Source organism: Jaculus jaculus, chromosome 1, assembly GCF_020740685.1.
Source record: "Jaculus jaculus isolate mJacJac1 chromosome 1, mJacJac1.mat.Y.cur, whole genome shotgun sequence".
NCBI lineage: Eukaryota > Metazoa > Chordata > Mammalia > Rodentia > Dipodidae > Jaculus > Jaculus jaculus.
The window spans coordinates 166,134,534-166,152,370 of NC_059102.1; the positions used below are offsets into that span (position 1 = coordinate 166,134,534).

The 17,837-nt window shown below is 44.2% G+C and overlaps 1 protein-coding gene across 1 annotated transcript in view; it reads right to left on the minus strand.

Annotated features, from left to right (window-relative positions):
• Asrgl1 (asparaginase and isoaspartyl peptidase 1) overlaps positions 1-17,618 on the minus strand; it is a 34,706-nt gene extending 17,088 nt beyond the window's left edge. Inside the window, exons 1-4 of the mRNA XM_004656536.3 lie at positions 17,561-17,618; positions 16,783-16,983; positions 4,367-4,509; positions 1,565-1,722 (exon numbers count right to left, since the gene is read on the minus strand). Of these exons, the coding sequence (XP_004656593.1) occupies positions 1,565-1,722; positions 4,367-4,509; positions 16,783-16,972 (491 nt within the window). The 5' untranslated portion in view covers positions 16,973-16,983; positions 17,561-17,618. The remainder of the gene's footprint in view (positions 1-1,564; positions 1,723-4,366; positions 4,510-16,782; positions 16,984-17,560) is intronic.
• Positions 17,619-17,837: the final 219 nt, after the last annotated feature.

Genomic DNA, 17,837 nt, shown 5'->3' on the forward strand with positions numbered 1-17,837 from the left:
TTGGCACATGTGTGTAGGGTATGGGGCATGTGCAGATGTGTGTACCCCATGCACATGCATGGGGAGCTCAGAAGAGAACTGTGACTACTTGACCAAATTGCTTAGTTGTGTATTTCCTTGAGAGGGACTCTCACTCAACCTGGAGCTGCCATTTTCAGTCAGACTGGCCAGTGAGACCCAGAGACTCTCCTGTCTTTGCCCCCTGCAGGACTTTTATGTGGGTGCTGGGGAATCAAATGGCCAGTCTCAGGCTCTCTCAGGCCTCATGCTTGTGTGGCAAGTGCTCTTCCCTCCTGAGCCTTCTTTCCAGCCCCCATGAGTAATTATTTTGCTTAAATAACTTTATATGTTGCTGGGTGTGGTGGTGCATGCCTTTAATCTCAGCACTCAGGAGGCAGTGGTAGAAGAATTGCTGTGAGTTAGGGACCAGCCTGGAACTACAGAGTGAGTTCCAGGTCAGCCTGGGCTAGAGTGAGACCCTGCCTCGAAGAAACAAACAAAATTTTCTGTTTACACGTGGATCGTGGAGATGGCTCAATGGATACATTGCTTGCTGTGTGAGTGAGAGTATCTGGGTTTGGACCCCCAGCACCCACACAGAGGCTGGGTATGGTTAAAAAGAAAAAAAAAACAATGTGAAAGCATCCTTTAAAATGATTATGAGGGTTGGAGAGATGGTGCTTGCCTTAAAGCCTAATGACCTGGGTTCTATTCCCCAGTATCCACATAAAGCCAGATGCAAAAAGTGGCATGTGCAGTGGCTGGAGGTCCTGGTATGCCCGTTCTCTCTTTCTCTCCTTGCAAATATGTAAAAATATTTTAAAAATGATTATAAACCATTGATTAAGCAGCGTTGTTTTTATGACAACAGCCCCAAAAATAATAGCTTGTAATCCAAGTTCTTGGGAGTCTGAAGTAGGAGGATCATAAGTTCTAGGCTAGCTTGGGCTACACAGAAAGATCCTGATTCAAAAGAAAAACAAAAAAACGAGACAATTAGTAGCTATCAACATGTTGCCAATCCTAAAACCTGGGAGGCACATCAAATTACCTTGGAATCTTTCTTCCTACACATGCCTGGCTTCTACCCCTCAGATCCATTAGTTCTGATTCTTTAGGGAAGGGGCCCACACATGTCTATTCTAAACGAGCTTCCTAGGTGATCTGAAGGTGGACCTATGGTTAAATATTTCTACACCAAGGACTCTATAGAATTACTATATCCCACTATGAACTCCTGTGTTGTACTCAAGATTTTCTTTGAGACAGGTCCTCATTCCACAGCTTAGACTTCCTACAGTCTGTCTTCTTGCCCCTGCCTCCTGTCTCTGGGATTACATGTGTGCACCACCATGCCCAACTTAATCTACTCTGTCACACCAGAGAGGAACTCTGTTAGTCTGCTTTATCATGCACAGGAGCCATAAATGAGGCTAAATGTAAGAACAAGAAGGGCAGCTTTCCCCACCATTTAGTTTAATACTTAAGAAATGAGGGAAGCAGACATTTCCAGCCTTTCACACTGTACTGACCCCTAGGATTATGCGTTGCAGATGAGACTTACTTTGGGCAGTCTGGTTTCTGGGCTCCTTTCTCACGCTTCTCTTTTTCCAGATGCTTTTTGCTTCTCTCTGTTATCAATGTTTCCACAGGAACTTCTGGAATCCCCATGTCTGCTGCAAACTTTGCTGCACCTTGGCCAGTGAGCAAGCAGTGAGATGTCTGAGCCAGAAACAAAAGGAAAAATGGTTAGCTTTTTTTTTTAAATTATTTATTTGTAAGAAGAAAGAGATAGAGAGAAAAGAGAAAGAGAGAATGGGTGCACTAGGGCCTCCAGCCACTACAAAGGAAATCCATATGCATGCGTCACTTTGTGCATCTGGCTTTATGTGGGTACTGGGGAATTGAACCTGGGTCATTAGCCTTTGCAGGAAAACACCCATCTCTCCAGATTTTTTTTTTCTTTTTAAATTTAAATGCTGGGCTGGAGAGACATCTCAGTGGCTAATGGTGCTTGCTTAAAAGCCTGACAGCTTGGGTTTGATACCCTAGTACCCAAATAAAGCCAGATGGACAGAATGGTGCATGCATCTGGAGTCTGTTGCAGTGGCAAGAGGCCCTGGTGCACCCATTCTCATTCTGTCACTCTCATCCTTGCAGATGAATAAATAAAATATTTAAAAAATTTAAATCTTTTAAAAAAGTTTTCAACTTGTTCTACTGTGTAGAAAGAAGTGCTTCTCTTGCTATAAAGGTGCAAAAACACAAATTATACCAGTTTTTCTTCTCACGTTTGGGTCAAACACAAGGCCTCTGTGCGTGCCAGGCATCTCTGAGCTACACTCTTAGTCTGTATTTCTTTTTCTTTTATTTATTTATTTATTTGAGAATGACAGAGAGAAGGAGGCAGAGAGAGAAAGAGAGAGAGAGAGAGAGAGAGAGAGAGAGAGAGAGAGAGAGAGGGAGGGAGGGAGGGAGGGAGGGAGGGAGGGAGGGAGAGAGAGAATGGGCACGCCAGGGCCTCCAGCCACTGCAAACAAACTCCAGACACATGCGCCCCCTTGTACATCTGGCTAACTTGGGTCCTGGAGAATCGAGCCTCGAACCGGGGTCCTTAGGCTTCACAGGCAAGCGCTTAACCACTAAGCCATCTCATCAGCCCTCTTTTTGGTTTTTCAACATAGGGTCACACTCTAGCCCAAACTGACGTGGAATTCACTCTGTATTCACAGTGTGGCCTTGAACTCATGGCAATCCTCCTACCTCTGCCTCCTAAGTGTTGGGATTAAAGGCATGCACCACCACACCTGGCTCTTCTTCTTTTTTTTCCTTTGAGGTAGGGTCTCACTCTACCCCAGGCTGACCTAGAATTCACTATGTAGTATCAGGATGGCCTTGAACTCATTTTGATCCTCCTACCTCTGCCTCCTGGGTGCTTGGATTAAAGGTGTGTGCCACCACACCTGGTATTCCATTTTCTTTTTATATGCATGGTATGTGTGTGTCTATGTGTGTTTGTATGTGCACATGTGGAGGCCAGAGGACAGTTTTAATGTTTTAGCATCTTCAGATATGCTATCCACCTATTTTTTTTTTGTTTGTTTGTTTGTTTTGAGGAAGAATCGCACTCTAGCCCAGGCTGACCTACAGTCACTCTACAGTTCTAGGCTGGCCTCAAACTCACAGTGATCCTCCTACCTCTGCCTCCTGAGTGCTGGGATTAAAGGCATGCACCACCATGCCTGGTACTATCCTCTTCTTTGTGAGACAAGCTCTCTCTTATTGGACTGGAGCTGACCAATTAGGTTAGGCTGGCAAGCCAGTGAGCTCCAAGGATCATCTTGTGGTAGTCTGAATGTGACAATGTAAATGTATGGCCTCACAGGCTCAAGTCTATGCTTCCTGCTTAAGTCTGCAACAGCCTGCTGGAGGGGATGTGTCACTGGGATAGATCTGCATCCCAGCCAAAGGCATGGAGAACAGTCTGAGCTTGGGAAGGGTTCGTGCTGGGTCAGTTCTACTTGCTACATTGTTTCTCTCTGCTTGGATGTATGGATGGAAGCAGCTTCTTTTGCCACTGATGGAACTTTGAAAACCCTTCCTCCCATAAACTGTGGCTGGCTGGATGTTTGTCCCAGTAATGTGGCATTGACTGCAACATATCCTAGTTGCCTTCCTAGTGCTGGGAGTACAGGTGCATGCTGCCATGCCTCACATTTTTACATGGGTGCTGGGGATCAAACTCAGGTCCTCATGCTTGCAAGGCAAGCATTTTGTCCACTGAGCCATCTCTCCAGCTCCTGGCTTGCTTTTCTGAATGCCGAAAGAGCACAGGTCTCTGAGCTTCTGTATTTTTAAAACACTTCAAAATTGATGGAATGTCACTAGGGATATGACTAATATATATCTTAAATTTAGTAGCAACCAGTTTTTATTGAATCCATGCTATTAATTGGTTGAGTTTGTATGTGTTGTGTCATAGTTAGTAGAAGAAAGCTAAAGAACATATGGGAAGATGATACAAGTTACCACTTACCAAGTGATAATTAGTCATGTAACACGGTCAAGATCATGGTTGATTACAGAAGCCCAAGCACCGTTTCTGTTTTGTATGTATTTTCAGTACCATGATATCAATATTCCCCTGGGTCACGCCCCTTTTCTCCACTGAAGTACAGCAGAAATGCCACCTCAGAAAGTTATACTTTCAGCTGGGAGGGTTGGGAGGGTGAGATAGGAGATGGCTGTGAGTTCAAGGCCAGCCTGGGTTTACAGAGTGAAGTCCAGGTCAGCCTGGGATAGAGTAAGACCCTACCTTGAAAAAAACAAAACCAAAAAAAGTGATGCTTTCTTTAGTCACACGTACCTTTTCCATGACAAGCCGGGCAAGTTTAATGGGATTTGCGATACAGCGCACAGCAGATACTGCTCCTGTAGACAGGTCCTTCCCATCCATGATACTAGCATCCATCTCAACATCCCCATTTTCATTCAAGACAGACCCACAACCTAAAATCAAGAAGTTGAAAAACAAGAATTAAAATTTTATAAGACTCCAGACTTTTGTCAACCCATCCCTTGAATCCATTTTTTGTTCTACTAGAGGAACATTGTGGAAAATGCAAATCTGACTTGGTACCTGTTATGGTTTGGATATGGTTTGTCAGGAGTGGTGGTACATGTCTATGATACCAGCAACACTTGGGAGGCAGGGGAAGGAAAATGACAGCAAGTTTGAGGCCAGTTCAGTTTATATAGCAAGTTCCAGGGCAGCCAGGGCTATATAATGATGAGAACCTATCTCAAAAACAACAAAACAAAGGTGGTAGGGGAGGGTGGGAAGAGGAATAGATTGATAAAATGATAGACAGGCAGATAGAAACTCTGTCTCAGAGGTGAAAGGTGAGCACTGACATCCAAAAGTTGTCCTCCACACATGCACAGTGGCATATATGTACCTACCCACACCCCAACACATAGAGAAAATACTAGCAAATCAAGCACATCAATATATTAGACAAATGATTAATAAAGTAGTGTTGATCTTAGGACTGGTTATCAATAAAAAGAATCAATAAATAATTATTCATCATATCAATAGATAAAAATCATCCTTTTTTTTTGTTTTTTGTTTTTCGAGGTAGGGTCTCACTCTAGCCCAGGCTGACCTGGAATTTACTCTGTATTCTCAGGGTCGCCTTGAACTCATGCGATCCTCCTACCTCTACCTCCTGAGTGCTGGGATTAAAAGTGTGTACTACCATGCCCAGCAAAAATCATCTTGATAGATATAAAAATTCATTTGAAAAAAGTTAACATTTATATACAGTTTAAAAATATCTCAGCAAAATTGGCCTCAAAATCCATGGCCTCACAGTGCCTAGAACTACCTTCACAAGACCCTCATAATAGGAAGAAAAGATGATGACATCAAAATAAAAGAGAGATGGAGAGAGGGAGAGGATATGATGGAGAGTGGGTTTGTGAAGGGCAAGTGGTAGAGGGGAGGGAGTTATATCATGTTTATTGTCTATAAGTGAGGACTTTGTCAATAAAAAAAGAAAAAATATATCTCAGAAACCTAATAAGGGAATTAGCTCAACCTGACAAAGGTCATTTGTGAAATCCTATGGCTGCAGGTGAGGTCAGGCATGCTCTGGGTGCACGCTATAGACTAGCTTCTCACGCCAGTGGTGAGAGCCTGAGCGCTGCTCTCATTACTCTCTATGAACCACACCACTGAGTGGCCTATCCCATGTAAAGAGGCAAGAAAAAAAGCACACAGATTGGAAAGAAAGAAAATGCCTCATTTCCACATAACAGTCACTGTGGAAGCCCACAGAAGGAAATGTAACCTGGTCACAGAGTTCAGAGTTGTTATGGTCTGAATGTTTACGGTCCCATTTAAGTTCATATATTGAAAAATCCTCACCTGTAAGGTGACAGTATTAGGAGGCCTTTGGAATGGGATTAGTTATGAGAGTGGAGTCCTCATCAATAGGATGTGTCTTTATGAAGGTGGCTTGAAAGCCTCCCGACCATGTGAAACTAGAGCGAGAAGATGCTGGCTATGAGAAAGCGGGCCCTCATTAGATACTTATCACTGACACCTTGATCTTGGACTTTTTAGTTTAAGAAAGAAATAAGTTTTTTTTGTTTTTTTTGTTTTTTTTGTTTTTTTGAGGTAGGGTCTCACTCTGGTCTAGGCTGACCTGGAATTAACTCTGTAGTCTCAGGGTGGCCTTGAACTCACGGCGATCCTCCTACCTCTGCCTCCTGAGTGCTGGGATTAAAGGCGTGCGCCACCACGCCTGGACCAGGTGTGGTGGCACACACCTGCAACCTCGGCACTCAGGAGGCTGAGGCAGGAGGACCATGATATAAAAGCCAGGCTGGCTACGCAACACGTTCTAGGACAGCCTGAGCTGCCCAGCGAGATCCCCCAGCGTGCTGTTCTAGAGCAGCATGACCTGCATAGTAAGACCCCCCAACATACGGATCTAGGGCAGCCTGAGCTGCACAGTGAGACCTCAAGTACCCTCTGCTAGGGCAGCTTGAGCTGCGCAGTGAGATCCTTCTAACCCCCAAAACAAAGCAAAAAACAAAATTTCTATTTACAAGTCATCTAGTCTATGCTTTTTTAAAAGCAACCCAAATGGATTATGACAAGTCACTATATAAAATCAGTAGTGCTGTTCTGTAAGCAAGTGACAAAGACGATCTTCTCCATTAATTGGTGTATTTAATATGAATTAACAAAAAGAATTAATGAAATTAGAGTTACAACAATAGAACCAGCCAAACTGAAAACAGGTGAAAAATAGACTGGGGAAAGAAAAGAACTGAGCCTCAGCACTAGTGGTACCCTACTAAAACCTAATATTCAAGTCATTAGACTCCCGAAAAGGGAAGAGGAAAGGACATGGCTAAAAAGTACTCATAGAAATAATGGGTGAAAATTCTCCACATTTGACAAATGGTATAAATCTATAAATTCAAGAACCTAGGCCAATCCTAAATATTATTAAACACAAAGAACTTCATAGTAAGACATATCAAAATCAATCAATCAATCTATCCATCCATCTATCTATCATTTCTCTACCTGTCTATATCTATCTATCTATCTATCTATCTATCTATCTATCTATCTATCTATCTATCTATCTATCTGCAAGTAATAAATACCTCTTGGGGGACTGAGGCTGTGGTTCAGTGGTAGAGGCCTACCAAGCATGCATGGTGGTTCAGTCTCTAGCACTGAAAAAAAAAAAAATCTTGGAAGTATCAAGAAAGAAATGACACCTTACCTATAGGGAAAACCAATTATAATGACAAAGGACTTCTCAGGAGAAACCATGGAGGCCAGAGAGAAGAGGCACAGCATTTTCTCAGGGCTGAAAGAAAAGAACTATTCACATCAGAATTCTATGTCTAGCACAAGGTATCCTGTTTATACTCTTATAAAGTGTAGACTGTACTAGTCTGTTTGGGCTGCTGTATGAAAATACTCCAGACTGGGCTGCTCCTATAACAGAAATTTATTTCTCCACTATCTTCTATACATGAAGTAGCATTTATTACATCACAGCAACTGTCATTACTTGCCTAAGACTTGCATAATATTGGGCTCATCAATATATTGCCACAGATGACAGAGGAGAGCAAAAAAAAAAGGCATTAAAATAGAAGGACCAGTTGGGAAGAAGGGATTCAGAGGAAGAGGGAGGGGGAAGGAGACAAAAGAAGGTATTGGGAGGGAATTATGATCAAAATATACTAAGTACTTTCTTGTATGAAATTTGTCAATAAAAGTTTAAAAAGAATACATAAGAAAAATACATAAAATAAAATAATTTATTTTTCACAGTGAGGAGGCTGAGAAGTTCATGGTCAAGGTGCTCTAAAGGAGGCAGGCTTCTTTCTCATACTTGGCCAGTTAGTGGTCACTGCCTCACTAAATACTCACATAGTCTCATCTTGTGCTAATGGGGAGAAGGTAAACTCTCTGTCTTTTTTTTTTTAAATAAGAATGCTAATCCTATTAGATCACAACTCTACTATATGCCCTTATTAAAGCTAACAATCTTCTTAAAGGCCTTATCTCTAAACAGTGAGACACCAGGGACTAGGGCCTCAACATTAGCATTTTGAAGGGTTGAGTGGGGCATGGTGGCGCGCGCCTTTAATCCCAGCACTCAGGAGGCAGAGGTAGGAGTTTGATGCTACCTTGAAACTATATAATAAATTCTAGATCAGCCAGGGCTAGAGTAAGACCCTACCTCAAAAAAACCAAAAAAAAATTTTTTTTTTACATGGTCTTAAACATTCAGTTCATAACACAGATGAAGGAAAACAGAGACCCCTGATCTAGTATATCCAACCTAGAAGAATGGCTAAAAGGAGCTCTTGAAGTAGAAAGGCAAGAGTAAAACAAGAAATTCTGGAAGAGTTCCACAAAACAAGATGGATGAAAAACAGAGGAGGGTAAAACTATGGGTAAATATGAAGGGCTTTCCTTTTCTTCTTTAGTTTTCCAATTTATGATTTTGCTAATGAGAGGAAAAACTACAACATACTACAACACTATCTGACATGGCTCTTAAAAACCAGAAAAAGGCTCTTTGAAGAGATGGCTCAGAAGTTAAGACACTTGCCTACAAAGTCTAACAACTAGGGTTTGATTTCCTAGTACCAAATGCACAAGATGGTGCATGCATCTGGAGTCTGCTTGCAATGGCTCAAGGCCCTGGTGTACCCATTCTTTCTGTCTGTCTCTCTTCTCTCTCTCTATGGTTGCAAATAAATAAATTAAAATTAAAGTTAGGCCTGGAGAGATGGTTTAACAATCAAAGCGCTTGCCTGTGAAGACTAAAGACCCGGGTTCAATTCCCCAGTACCCACATAAGACAGATGCACATGGTGGCGCATGCATCTGGAGTTTGTAGTGCTTGGAGGCCCTGTTGCACTTTTTCTCTCTCTATCTGCCTCTTTCTCTTTCTTAGATAAATAAATAAATGAATAAATAAAATATTTAAAAAAATTAAAATAGAAAAACACAGAAAAAGGGTTGTAAAGATGGCTTAGCAGTTAACGATGCTTGAAGCCTGATGGTTCAACTTTAATTCTCCAGTACCTACGTAAATCCAGATGCACGAAGTAGTCCATGAGTGTGCAGTAGCAAGAGCCTCCACTGGGCTCATTCCCTGCCCCCGTCTCTCAAATGAAAACATTGAAAAAAAACCCAGACAAAAAATTTAAGACAACTTTTTTTTGTTTGTTTTTCGAGGTAGGGTTCACTCTAGGCCAGGCTGACCTAGAATTCACTATGGAGCCTCAGGGTAGCCTTGAACTCAGAGCAATCCTCCTACTTCTGCCTCCTGAGTGCTGGGATTAAAGGTGTGCACCACCACGCCCGGCAAATTTAAGACAACTTTAAGTGGAGAAAGGTAAAGGAACTATGTAGGGAGTGAAGGTTTCCATGAATTGGTGATGCTTGTTAATTAAATGTTTCTATTATTAGATTGGTAAGGTAAGTTATGTAAATACCACATAGTATCTAGAGCATATGCTTAAAATCTGTACAAGGAGATATTCAACACAAAGGTAAAACAAAATGGAATTCTAAAAAATGTTCAGGAATCTCACAGGAAGGCAAGAAAGAGAAATTTGAAAACAGAACACAAACAGAGCTAAAAATACAACAGACTTAAGCACTAGCAGATCAGTAATTATATCAAATGTCTATATTCTAAACAGACCACTTAAAAACAGAGACAGGCAGTGTGGATTAAAATTTTTGACCCAACTGGGAGAAAATATCTATAGAACACATTAATATATATGAAAAAAATCATGTCTAAAATATATAAATCTTAAAAGTTAATAATGAGGGAAAACACTAAAAAAACTCATCAAAATATAATAAACATCTACCAATGTGTTTCTTTTATTATAAGCTGGTAAGTATGTTTCTGAGTTCTGTGACCTGTCCTGGCAGATAAATGGGAGGCAGTGTTGTGAGACCAAAGCCTTAGCTTGCAGGACTTTCACCAGCCCGAGTCCTCAAGTTACTGTCCTATGGGCTACGCTGCTTGCTTACAAAGGCTAACGCCTGGATGCTGACAATCACGTTTCCAGATGCTGATTACCAAGCTATCATACATCCATATACACCGATGGGCAAGGGGCTCCAGACTGGCTTGAGCCAGTCCTGGATCCTAAACCTGGCTGCACCTCTGGGTCACCTGGGAGTCTTCACAACAAATAAAGGCAGAGCAATTCCTAGATCCCACCACAGAGTTTAATTTTGTGGATGCAAAGGACTTAATGTTAAAAGTTGTAAAGACTTCAAAGTGGATAAAGAAATCAATCTGGTTATCTCAAAGACTCTGAATCTACAAAACCGAATCGTAGCAAAAATAAAGTACCTTGCAAATACAGCTTAACTCTAGTGAATGAAATACATAATTATTCTGTTGCCAATCTAAGTAAGCCTTTAAAGACTATTTCTTAGTCTGGTGCAAGGGCATGTCCCTGTAATTCCAGCTACTTGGTAAGCCAAGTGGGGAGGACTGCCCTCTCAAAAAAAAAAAAAAAAAAAAAAAAGATTTGGGCACTTAAACCTAAAAGTTCAATTTCCATAGTGTTGGTAGCACCTAACAAATCTAACAAATAAACTACTTTTCAATAAACTAAGTTATTATGGAACAATCTCAATAAATTCATAATGAAGCATGACAGAAAAGATGTGAAAACAGAAAAAACAATGTGATGAGGCATCATGAATGCTAATTATTGCCATGGAACTCAATCACTCCCAGGAGCCAGCCTTTTCTTTCAAGTCCCCCAATAGTTCTAGAGGAAACAGTAGAGGCTGCTGGGAAGCTGTTTGTTTTGATTGACCTTGGCAGGGGAAGCCAACGGAATAAACAGAGCTTTGGTCGATAGGCTATTACTAACTCCAGTGTTGCCCCTGATCTCTGATTTCCTTCTTTTCAGCACTGTTCACCTTCTTCAATGTGCACAACGCGTAGCAGACATTTAGAAATGAGGGAGACACTCAGAAGGCAGGTCTTGGGGTACAGAGCAAATAAATGAGAACTAGCGAATCCGGTTCCCTTCCCTCTACTTCCTCAGTTCTATTTAGAGAGGTGGGAAACCAAAATGGGCCTCTTTAAGGAAGACTGTATAAGTGGAGTCTGCCTGTCAAGTGGTCTTGATTGTTAAGAGGCATGAGGTTTGAAAGCACCCCCTCCACTATTGTGGCTCCCCCTGCTGGCAACACTGATACTCATCTGGTAAATTCTGTCTCAAGAACTGGCCATACAAGTAACATGTGCTATTTCTTTTCTGTAAAGTCAGGCAGATATACTTATAAAAGGTTTCGTAAGTTCATGTTCTCTCTCATATGTGGATCCTAGCTACAAATGTTTAGACTTGTGTGGGAGCTGAAACCAAAAAATTAGTAGCAGAGGCCTGTAAGCTGTAAAAAGCTATAAGGGAGGGAGGGAGGAGGAAGGACTTTAGAGGATGGTATTGTATATATGTAAGTAGAAGAACAGATTACAGGAAGCGGAACGGCCTCAGTGAGGTCAGGGGAAGAGATTGAGTAACAGAAGGGTGGGGGAGGGTCAATCAAAATTCAAGATATTCTGAATAAGACATATGAAAATCTACTGTCTGAATAATGGCACATCCAGAAGCCACAGATTGCTACCAGAAAGTTTTCAGTGCCAGGGATGGGATCCGTTCCAGTGAGTTGTTGGCCAGAGAGGTCCCTGTTGCCTCCAAAACCTTACAGGCTGTTGCCAAGGCCCTTGGTTGCCCATGCATAACAGATGGTAAGACCCTATTGCTGAAGACTTCACATGTATGAGCAGCAAGGTCACTGAAAATCAAGCTGGTGCTGAACTGAAAACTTCTCCCTGTAGCCCAGCCAACTGAAAGCTGGAAAAAGCTGCACTGCATGCAGCCCTATGGGAGACAGAAGTCATCAGCAGTGAAAACAGTGGACATTGGAAGCCTCAAGTTTGGTCAAAGAGGACAGATGACTGAACGAGTGCAATAGTGGCATGTCTGCTCTGGGGGAAACCAACTACTCTCTAATTGGACTGGAGGCCTACTCTATGGTAGGGAATATGTGCCTAGGACTGAAAACCTCATCAAAAGCTTATGGCAGGGAGGTCATGTGCCTTAGGGGTATAAAGCCTGCTCTTGTCTGGATAAATGAATATACTATTCTCACCAAACTGCTCTGAAAGCACTATACTTAATGTTCATATTAATATACTAATGCTACTCTTACTTTTGGTTAGAGAAGCATCTCTTTTCAGTTGGCAATGACCACTGAGATGACCCAAAAGGCAACCTAGTGCTGAGAAGAAGGGATGGAGGAGTGTCCAGCACTGAAATATCTCTATCACACCCTCCAAGGCTGGTCCATTATGAAAGAGGTGGTGGAAAGAATGTAAGAGCCAAAGGAAGGGTACCACTCCTTACTGGCCTAAATATCCATGACCTCATAGTGCTTAGCAATACCTTCATAAGACCCTCATAATAGGAGAAAAAGATGATGACATTAAAATAAAAGAAAGACTAACAAAGAGAGAGAGGGGATATGATGGACAGTGGAGTTGTAAAGGGGAAAATGGGGGAAGGGAGGGAAATATGGTTTATTGTCTATAAATTTAGAAGTTGCCAATAAAAATTAAATTATATATAAAAAAGTTTCATAAGTGGTATTGTGTATAGCAGAGTCAAGGAGACCAAACAAATACTCAGTAAATACTTGATGATTTATTGGTTAAGATTTCCTGAAATTCTTTTCTATGACAGAGGATGGATGAACGGAATAATTCCAAGAAGTATTTTTTTTTAATATTTATTTGAGAGAGACAGACACAGAGAGAAAGACAGGTAGAGGGAGAGAGAGAGAATGGGCGCGCCAGGGCTTCCAGCCTCTGCAAACAAACTCCAGATGCGTGCGCCCCCTTGTGCATCTGGCTAACGTGGGACCTGGGGAACCGAGCCTCGAACCGGGGTCCTTAGGCTTCACAGGCAAGCGCTTAACCGCTAAGCCATCTCTCCAGCCCCAAGAAGTATTTTAATCTCAACATCTTAAGTTTTCTATTTCAAAATAAATGACTTCCAGTAAATGAACCTTTTTTACCTTTGTATTCTCATCAGAGACATGAGCATGACAATTATCTTTAATTCACAGGACTACAGTGCTGGTTAAATGAGTTCATTTTGCAAATTTCTTACAATGGTATATGGAAACATATTAACTATGATTAATATTATTTTTGAAAATGAGCAGACTTTGAACAAAAGGAGCCACACACAATATAATTCACTGTTTATCAGTTTATGAAATTTTTGAAAATGTGAACTAATTTGCTGTGACATAAGCAGAGCAGTAGATGCCTGGGGATGAAGGAGTGAATAACTATGAAGTGGCCTGAAGAACTCTTAGGGTTGCGTTCATTTCCAATACTTCATTTCTGACACTGGATGTGTGGATCCACTTCCCACATCAATTCTCTGACAGATACCAAGGGGGTGTCCTATAATTCAATGCACTCTTGACACTACCCACCTTGGAGGCAGAGTTAAGGGTTCAGGTTAAGAGATCAGTCCTGTAAGACTGTTCCCGCATTTCAGAAACTAATTGCAGGTACTAGATTATTAGGTTACTGCCAACCTGGTTACAAACCAGAGGCTCCCATAAGCCCTAGCTTTGGCTTAATTTCCTAGAGCAGCTCAAAGAACTCATTGAAACATTTACATTCATGAGTTTATTATATAAAGAATAGGATAGCCAGAATGGTGGTGCACACCTTTAAGCACAGCACTTGGGAGGTAGGAGGGTTGCCATGAGCTTGAGGCCAGCCTGGACTACAGAGTGAGTTCCAAGTCACACTGGGCTAGGTGAGATCCTGCTTCAAAAAAACCAAACAAAGCAAAAAACAAAAACAAAGCTCCATCAAATAATAACAACAAAATAAAACCAGGTAGATGGGCTGGAGAGATGGCTTAGCGGTTAAGTGCTTGCCTGTGAAGCCTAAGGACCCTGGTTCAAGGCTCGATTCACCAGGACCCACGTTAGCCAGATGCACAAGGGGGCGCACATGTCTGGAGTTCGTCTGCAGTGGCTGGAAGCCCTGGTGCACCCATTCTCTCTCTTTCTCTCTCTCTTGCTCTGTCTGTCACTCTCAAATAAAAAAAAGCAAACCAATAAACAAAAATAATAAAAAAAAAAACTTAAAAAAACCAGGTAGATGAATAACTAGGGCAAGGTCTGGGATAGTCTTGAGCTCAGGGCCTTCTGTCTCTGTGGAGGTGGGGTCCGCCACCCTTCTAGCACATGGGTGTGTTCGCCAATCTGGAAGTGTTCTCAGCTCTGTAGTTCTGAGATTTGTTTTCAGAAGACTTCATTAGGGGGGTATAATGGAATATTAAGCATCTCCACACTCTGTCTCTTTTGCAGAGGTTGGGGTGTGGGAGGGGCTGTCAATTCTGTGCTTCCCATATGATTTGGTTCATCTAGGAGCCCAGTAAGAGTCATCTTATTAGGAGGAAAGATGCTCTTACCACCCCAAAATTTCCAAAGATTTGAGGCTTTGTGTTAGGGCCTGGGGTAAGATTCTTCTGGGCTGGGAAGAAGGTTCAGTGGGTACAGCACTTGCCATGTGGGCAGGAGCACTTGAGTGAAGACCCTACAACCCAGCAAAGTGCCTGCAGGGTGGCATCTGCGCCTGCAATCCCAGTGCTGGAGAGGTGAGACAGTGAATCCCTGGGGCCCACTGGCTAGTTTAACCCAATCCCAGTTAGTGAGCTCTAGGTTCATGGAGAGACCTTGGGTCAAAGAAAATAGTGAATAGCAACTAAGGATGACCACAGGCTGTTTTCCCAGGCTGACCCCTGGCTTCCACAGGCATGGGGCACACGTGTGCACACACATGTATCCCTACACACACATGCTCACACACAAACATGCACACACACACACACACACACACACACCACAAACATACAAAAAAAGGATTCTTCTCTGCTGTTCAGGGAATTACAGGATTTTAGGATTTCTGTACCTGAAGTAGGGGTGGGGAGGCCAGATGTATATTTCTTTCATTTCTTTTATTAAGCCAGGGTTTTGATATGTAGCCCTGGCTGGTCTAGAGCTTACTATCACAATGTCACAGAGATGATAGAAATGCTTTAAATCTTGATTTACAGGTGTATACATTTTCCAAAACTTGAAAAGGGCATAGTTTATGGTATGTAAAGTCCCATAAAAAGACAGTCTTTTGGAGCCAGACATGGAGGTGCATGTCTGCAATCCCAGCACCTGGAAAGCCTGAAGCTGAGGCACAAAGACTGTGAGTTTGAAGCTAGGGGACTATGTAGGAAGAATGTCTCAAAAAAAAAAAAAAAAGTCGGGCTGGAGAGATGGCTTAGCGGTTAAGCGCTTGCCTGTCAAGCCTAAGGACCCAGTTTGAGGCTCGATTCCCCAGGACCCACATTAGCCAGATGCACAAGGGGGCGCACCATTTGCAGTGGCTGGAGGCCCTGGCGCGCCCATTCTCTCTCTCTATTTCTGTCTGCCCCTTTCTCTCTCTGTTGCTCTCACATAAATAAATAAAAATAAACAACAAAAAATTTTTTAAAAGTCTTAAGTATTTGAATTAGACGCAGATTAAATTAGATAAAAGGTGAACTAGCAGCCTTAAAGCTTCTTTTATTGGGCTGGAGAAATGGCTCAGGGGTTGTGGTAGTTTGAATAGATGGCCCCCAATATATTCAGTGTGTCATTAGGTTGTAGTTTGTATCTGCAGCCACTGGTTGAAGGAGGTGTCACTGGGCTGATCTTAAGGTGTTGTGGTGGGTTTGAAATTCCAATTTAAAGCTATACAAAGTGCCTAGTTCCACCTGGAGTTCCTGAAGTGTGCTTTTGGACTTGTGGCTTCTCTCTATCTGGACCTGTGAAAGCCATTATAGAACTTCCCCTGGATCTGTAAGCTTCAATAAATATCCCTTCCACACTGTGCCTGGTCTGGAAGTTCATCTCAGCGAACCTGAAGCTGTCTGCTCCAGGGGTTAAAAGCAGTTCTTGTGCAAGCACAAGGGCCAGAGAAGGCTTGAGGAACGTCGGAGTTTGATCCCCAGGACCCACACAAATAGCTGGGCATGGCATGCATGTCTGCAGTCCCAGTCCCGTAGCGGACCAGAGACTCTAGAACCGCAGGAGCTCATGAACACAAAATGAAAAATGAAAAAAAAAAAAAAGGCAAACTCCAGTATTGTTAAGAGATTCCACCTCCAATAAGAAAGATGAGAGATGGAATGGGACACCGGACCACTGGCAAGCACACCTCGCCTCAAGGGCATCACATGGGTGCATACATACACGTGCATGTCCCACAAACCACATACAGGTAAAACAAAACAAAACAAAACACAAAAAAAACTTTTGCTTTGTGAGGCTGGTCTTGCATAGCCCAGGGCCAGCCCCAAACTCACTATGTAATTGAGTGTGCACCAGCCGGTTTTCTGTGGTGCTAGTGAGTGAACCCAAGGCTTTGTGCTAGGCTAGGCAAGCGCCCTGCCAAGTGAGGTAAATGCTTACGAAACCATCAACGTGGAAGGAGAAAATTAAATACTGCTCTCTCCCTCAGGCGTATTTGTTCCTCCACAAAGCCGGTTAGACCTGAGAAGGCATCTATTCCGTTGGGAGCGTGTCCCGACGTGGCACCACGCAGCGGTGAAAGCCCGCTTTACCTGCGTTGAACTCGGGGTCGTCTTCCAGGACCGTCACCGCTCGTTCCACAGCGTCCACCGCGCTCCCGCCCTGCTTGAGGACGCCGTAGGCCGCCGCGGCCGCGCGGACGACGCCCTGGCGCATCCGCTCTTTCCGCTCGGCGGAGATGCTGCTGGCCCCGCCGCCGTGGACCACGACGACGCCGTTCATGTCGGCAGAGCCTAGGCGAGGAAGAGGCACGCGTCATCCTAAGGGATCAAGAAACCGCTGGGGCATCATGTCCGCGGAAGGGGGCGGGCTGCGGGTTCACGGATTCCGGCGCTTTCGGAGCAGGAGGCGGGGAGGGGCAGCTGGGCTGGCACTTGGCATGAGGAGCCCGAGGCGGCCCCTGGCTCCCGGCCTTCCTCCCCGATTGCCCCGGAGGGGGTCTGCGTCTGGGTGCTGCGGGCCAGAGGGGGAGGACTCCGGGGCTCGGAGCCCTCGCACCCTCCACCAGGCTGCCCCCGGCCTCAGTTTCCCCGGAGTCCCCGTCCTCTGTTGGGTGGCTGGCGCGGATGGGACAGGTGTCGCGCTCCAGTCCAGCTCCCCGGCTCCTTGTCCCGCCTCAGTCTCCCTCGGAGGATGCTCCCTGTTTCCACTGCGCCGAGGGGCTGGGGGAGCAGCCGAGGGCTGGGCGTCCTGGGTGTCCTCGGGTCTGGAGCTGCAGCCCGAGGCAGTGCGTCCTACCTTCCTTTGGCACACGGTACAGTGCTCACGTCCATCACCCCCCGCCCCTCGGGCGGTAGCGCCCGGACTTACGGGGGGGACGCGGCCGCCGGTGTCTCGCTGGCAAAACCCGGGCAGGCTCTGCAAACCGCCGGGCTCGCTACCGCTCGGCCCGCAACGGCTCCGCGCCTGCGCACGAGGGCGGGGCCTACTTACCGTAAAGCCCCTCGATAGGCCTGCGGCGCAGCAGCTTTGTGTGTCCAGGGCTGGACGCGCGCTGTGCGCCTCCCGGAACCCCAACAACTGTGGCCTTCCACGCCCTCGCTCCCTAGAGGCCTACGGGAGCCCCTCCCCGCTCTCCTTCTCCTCC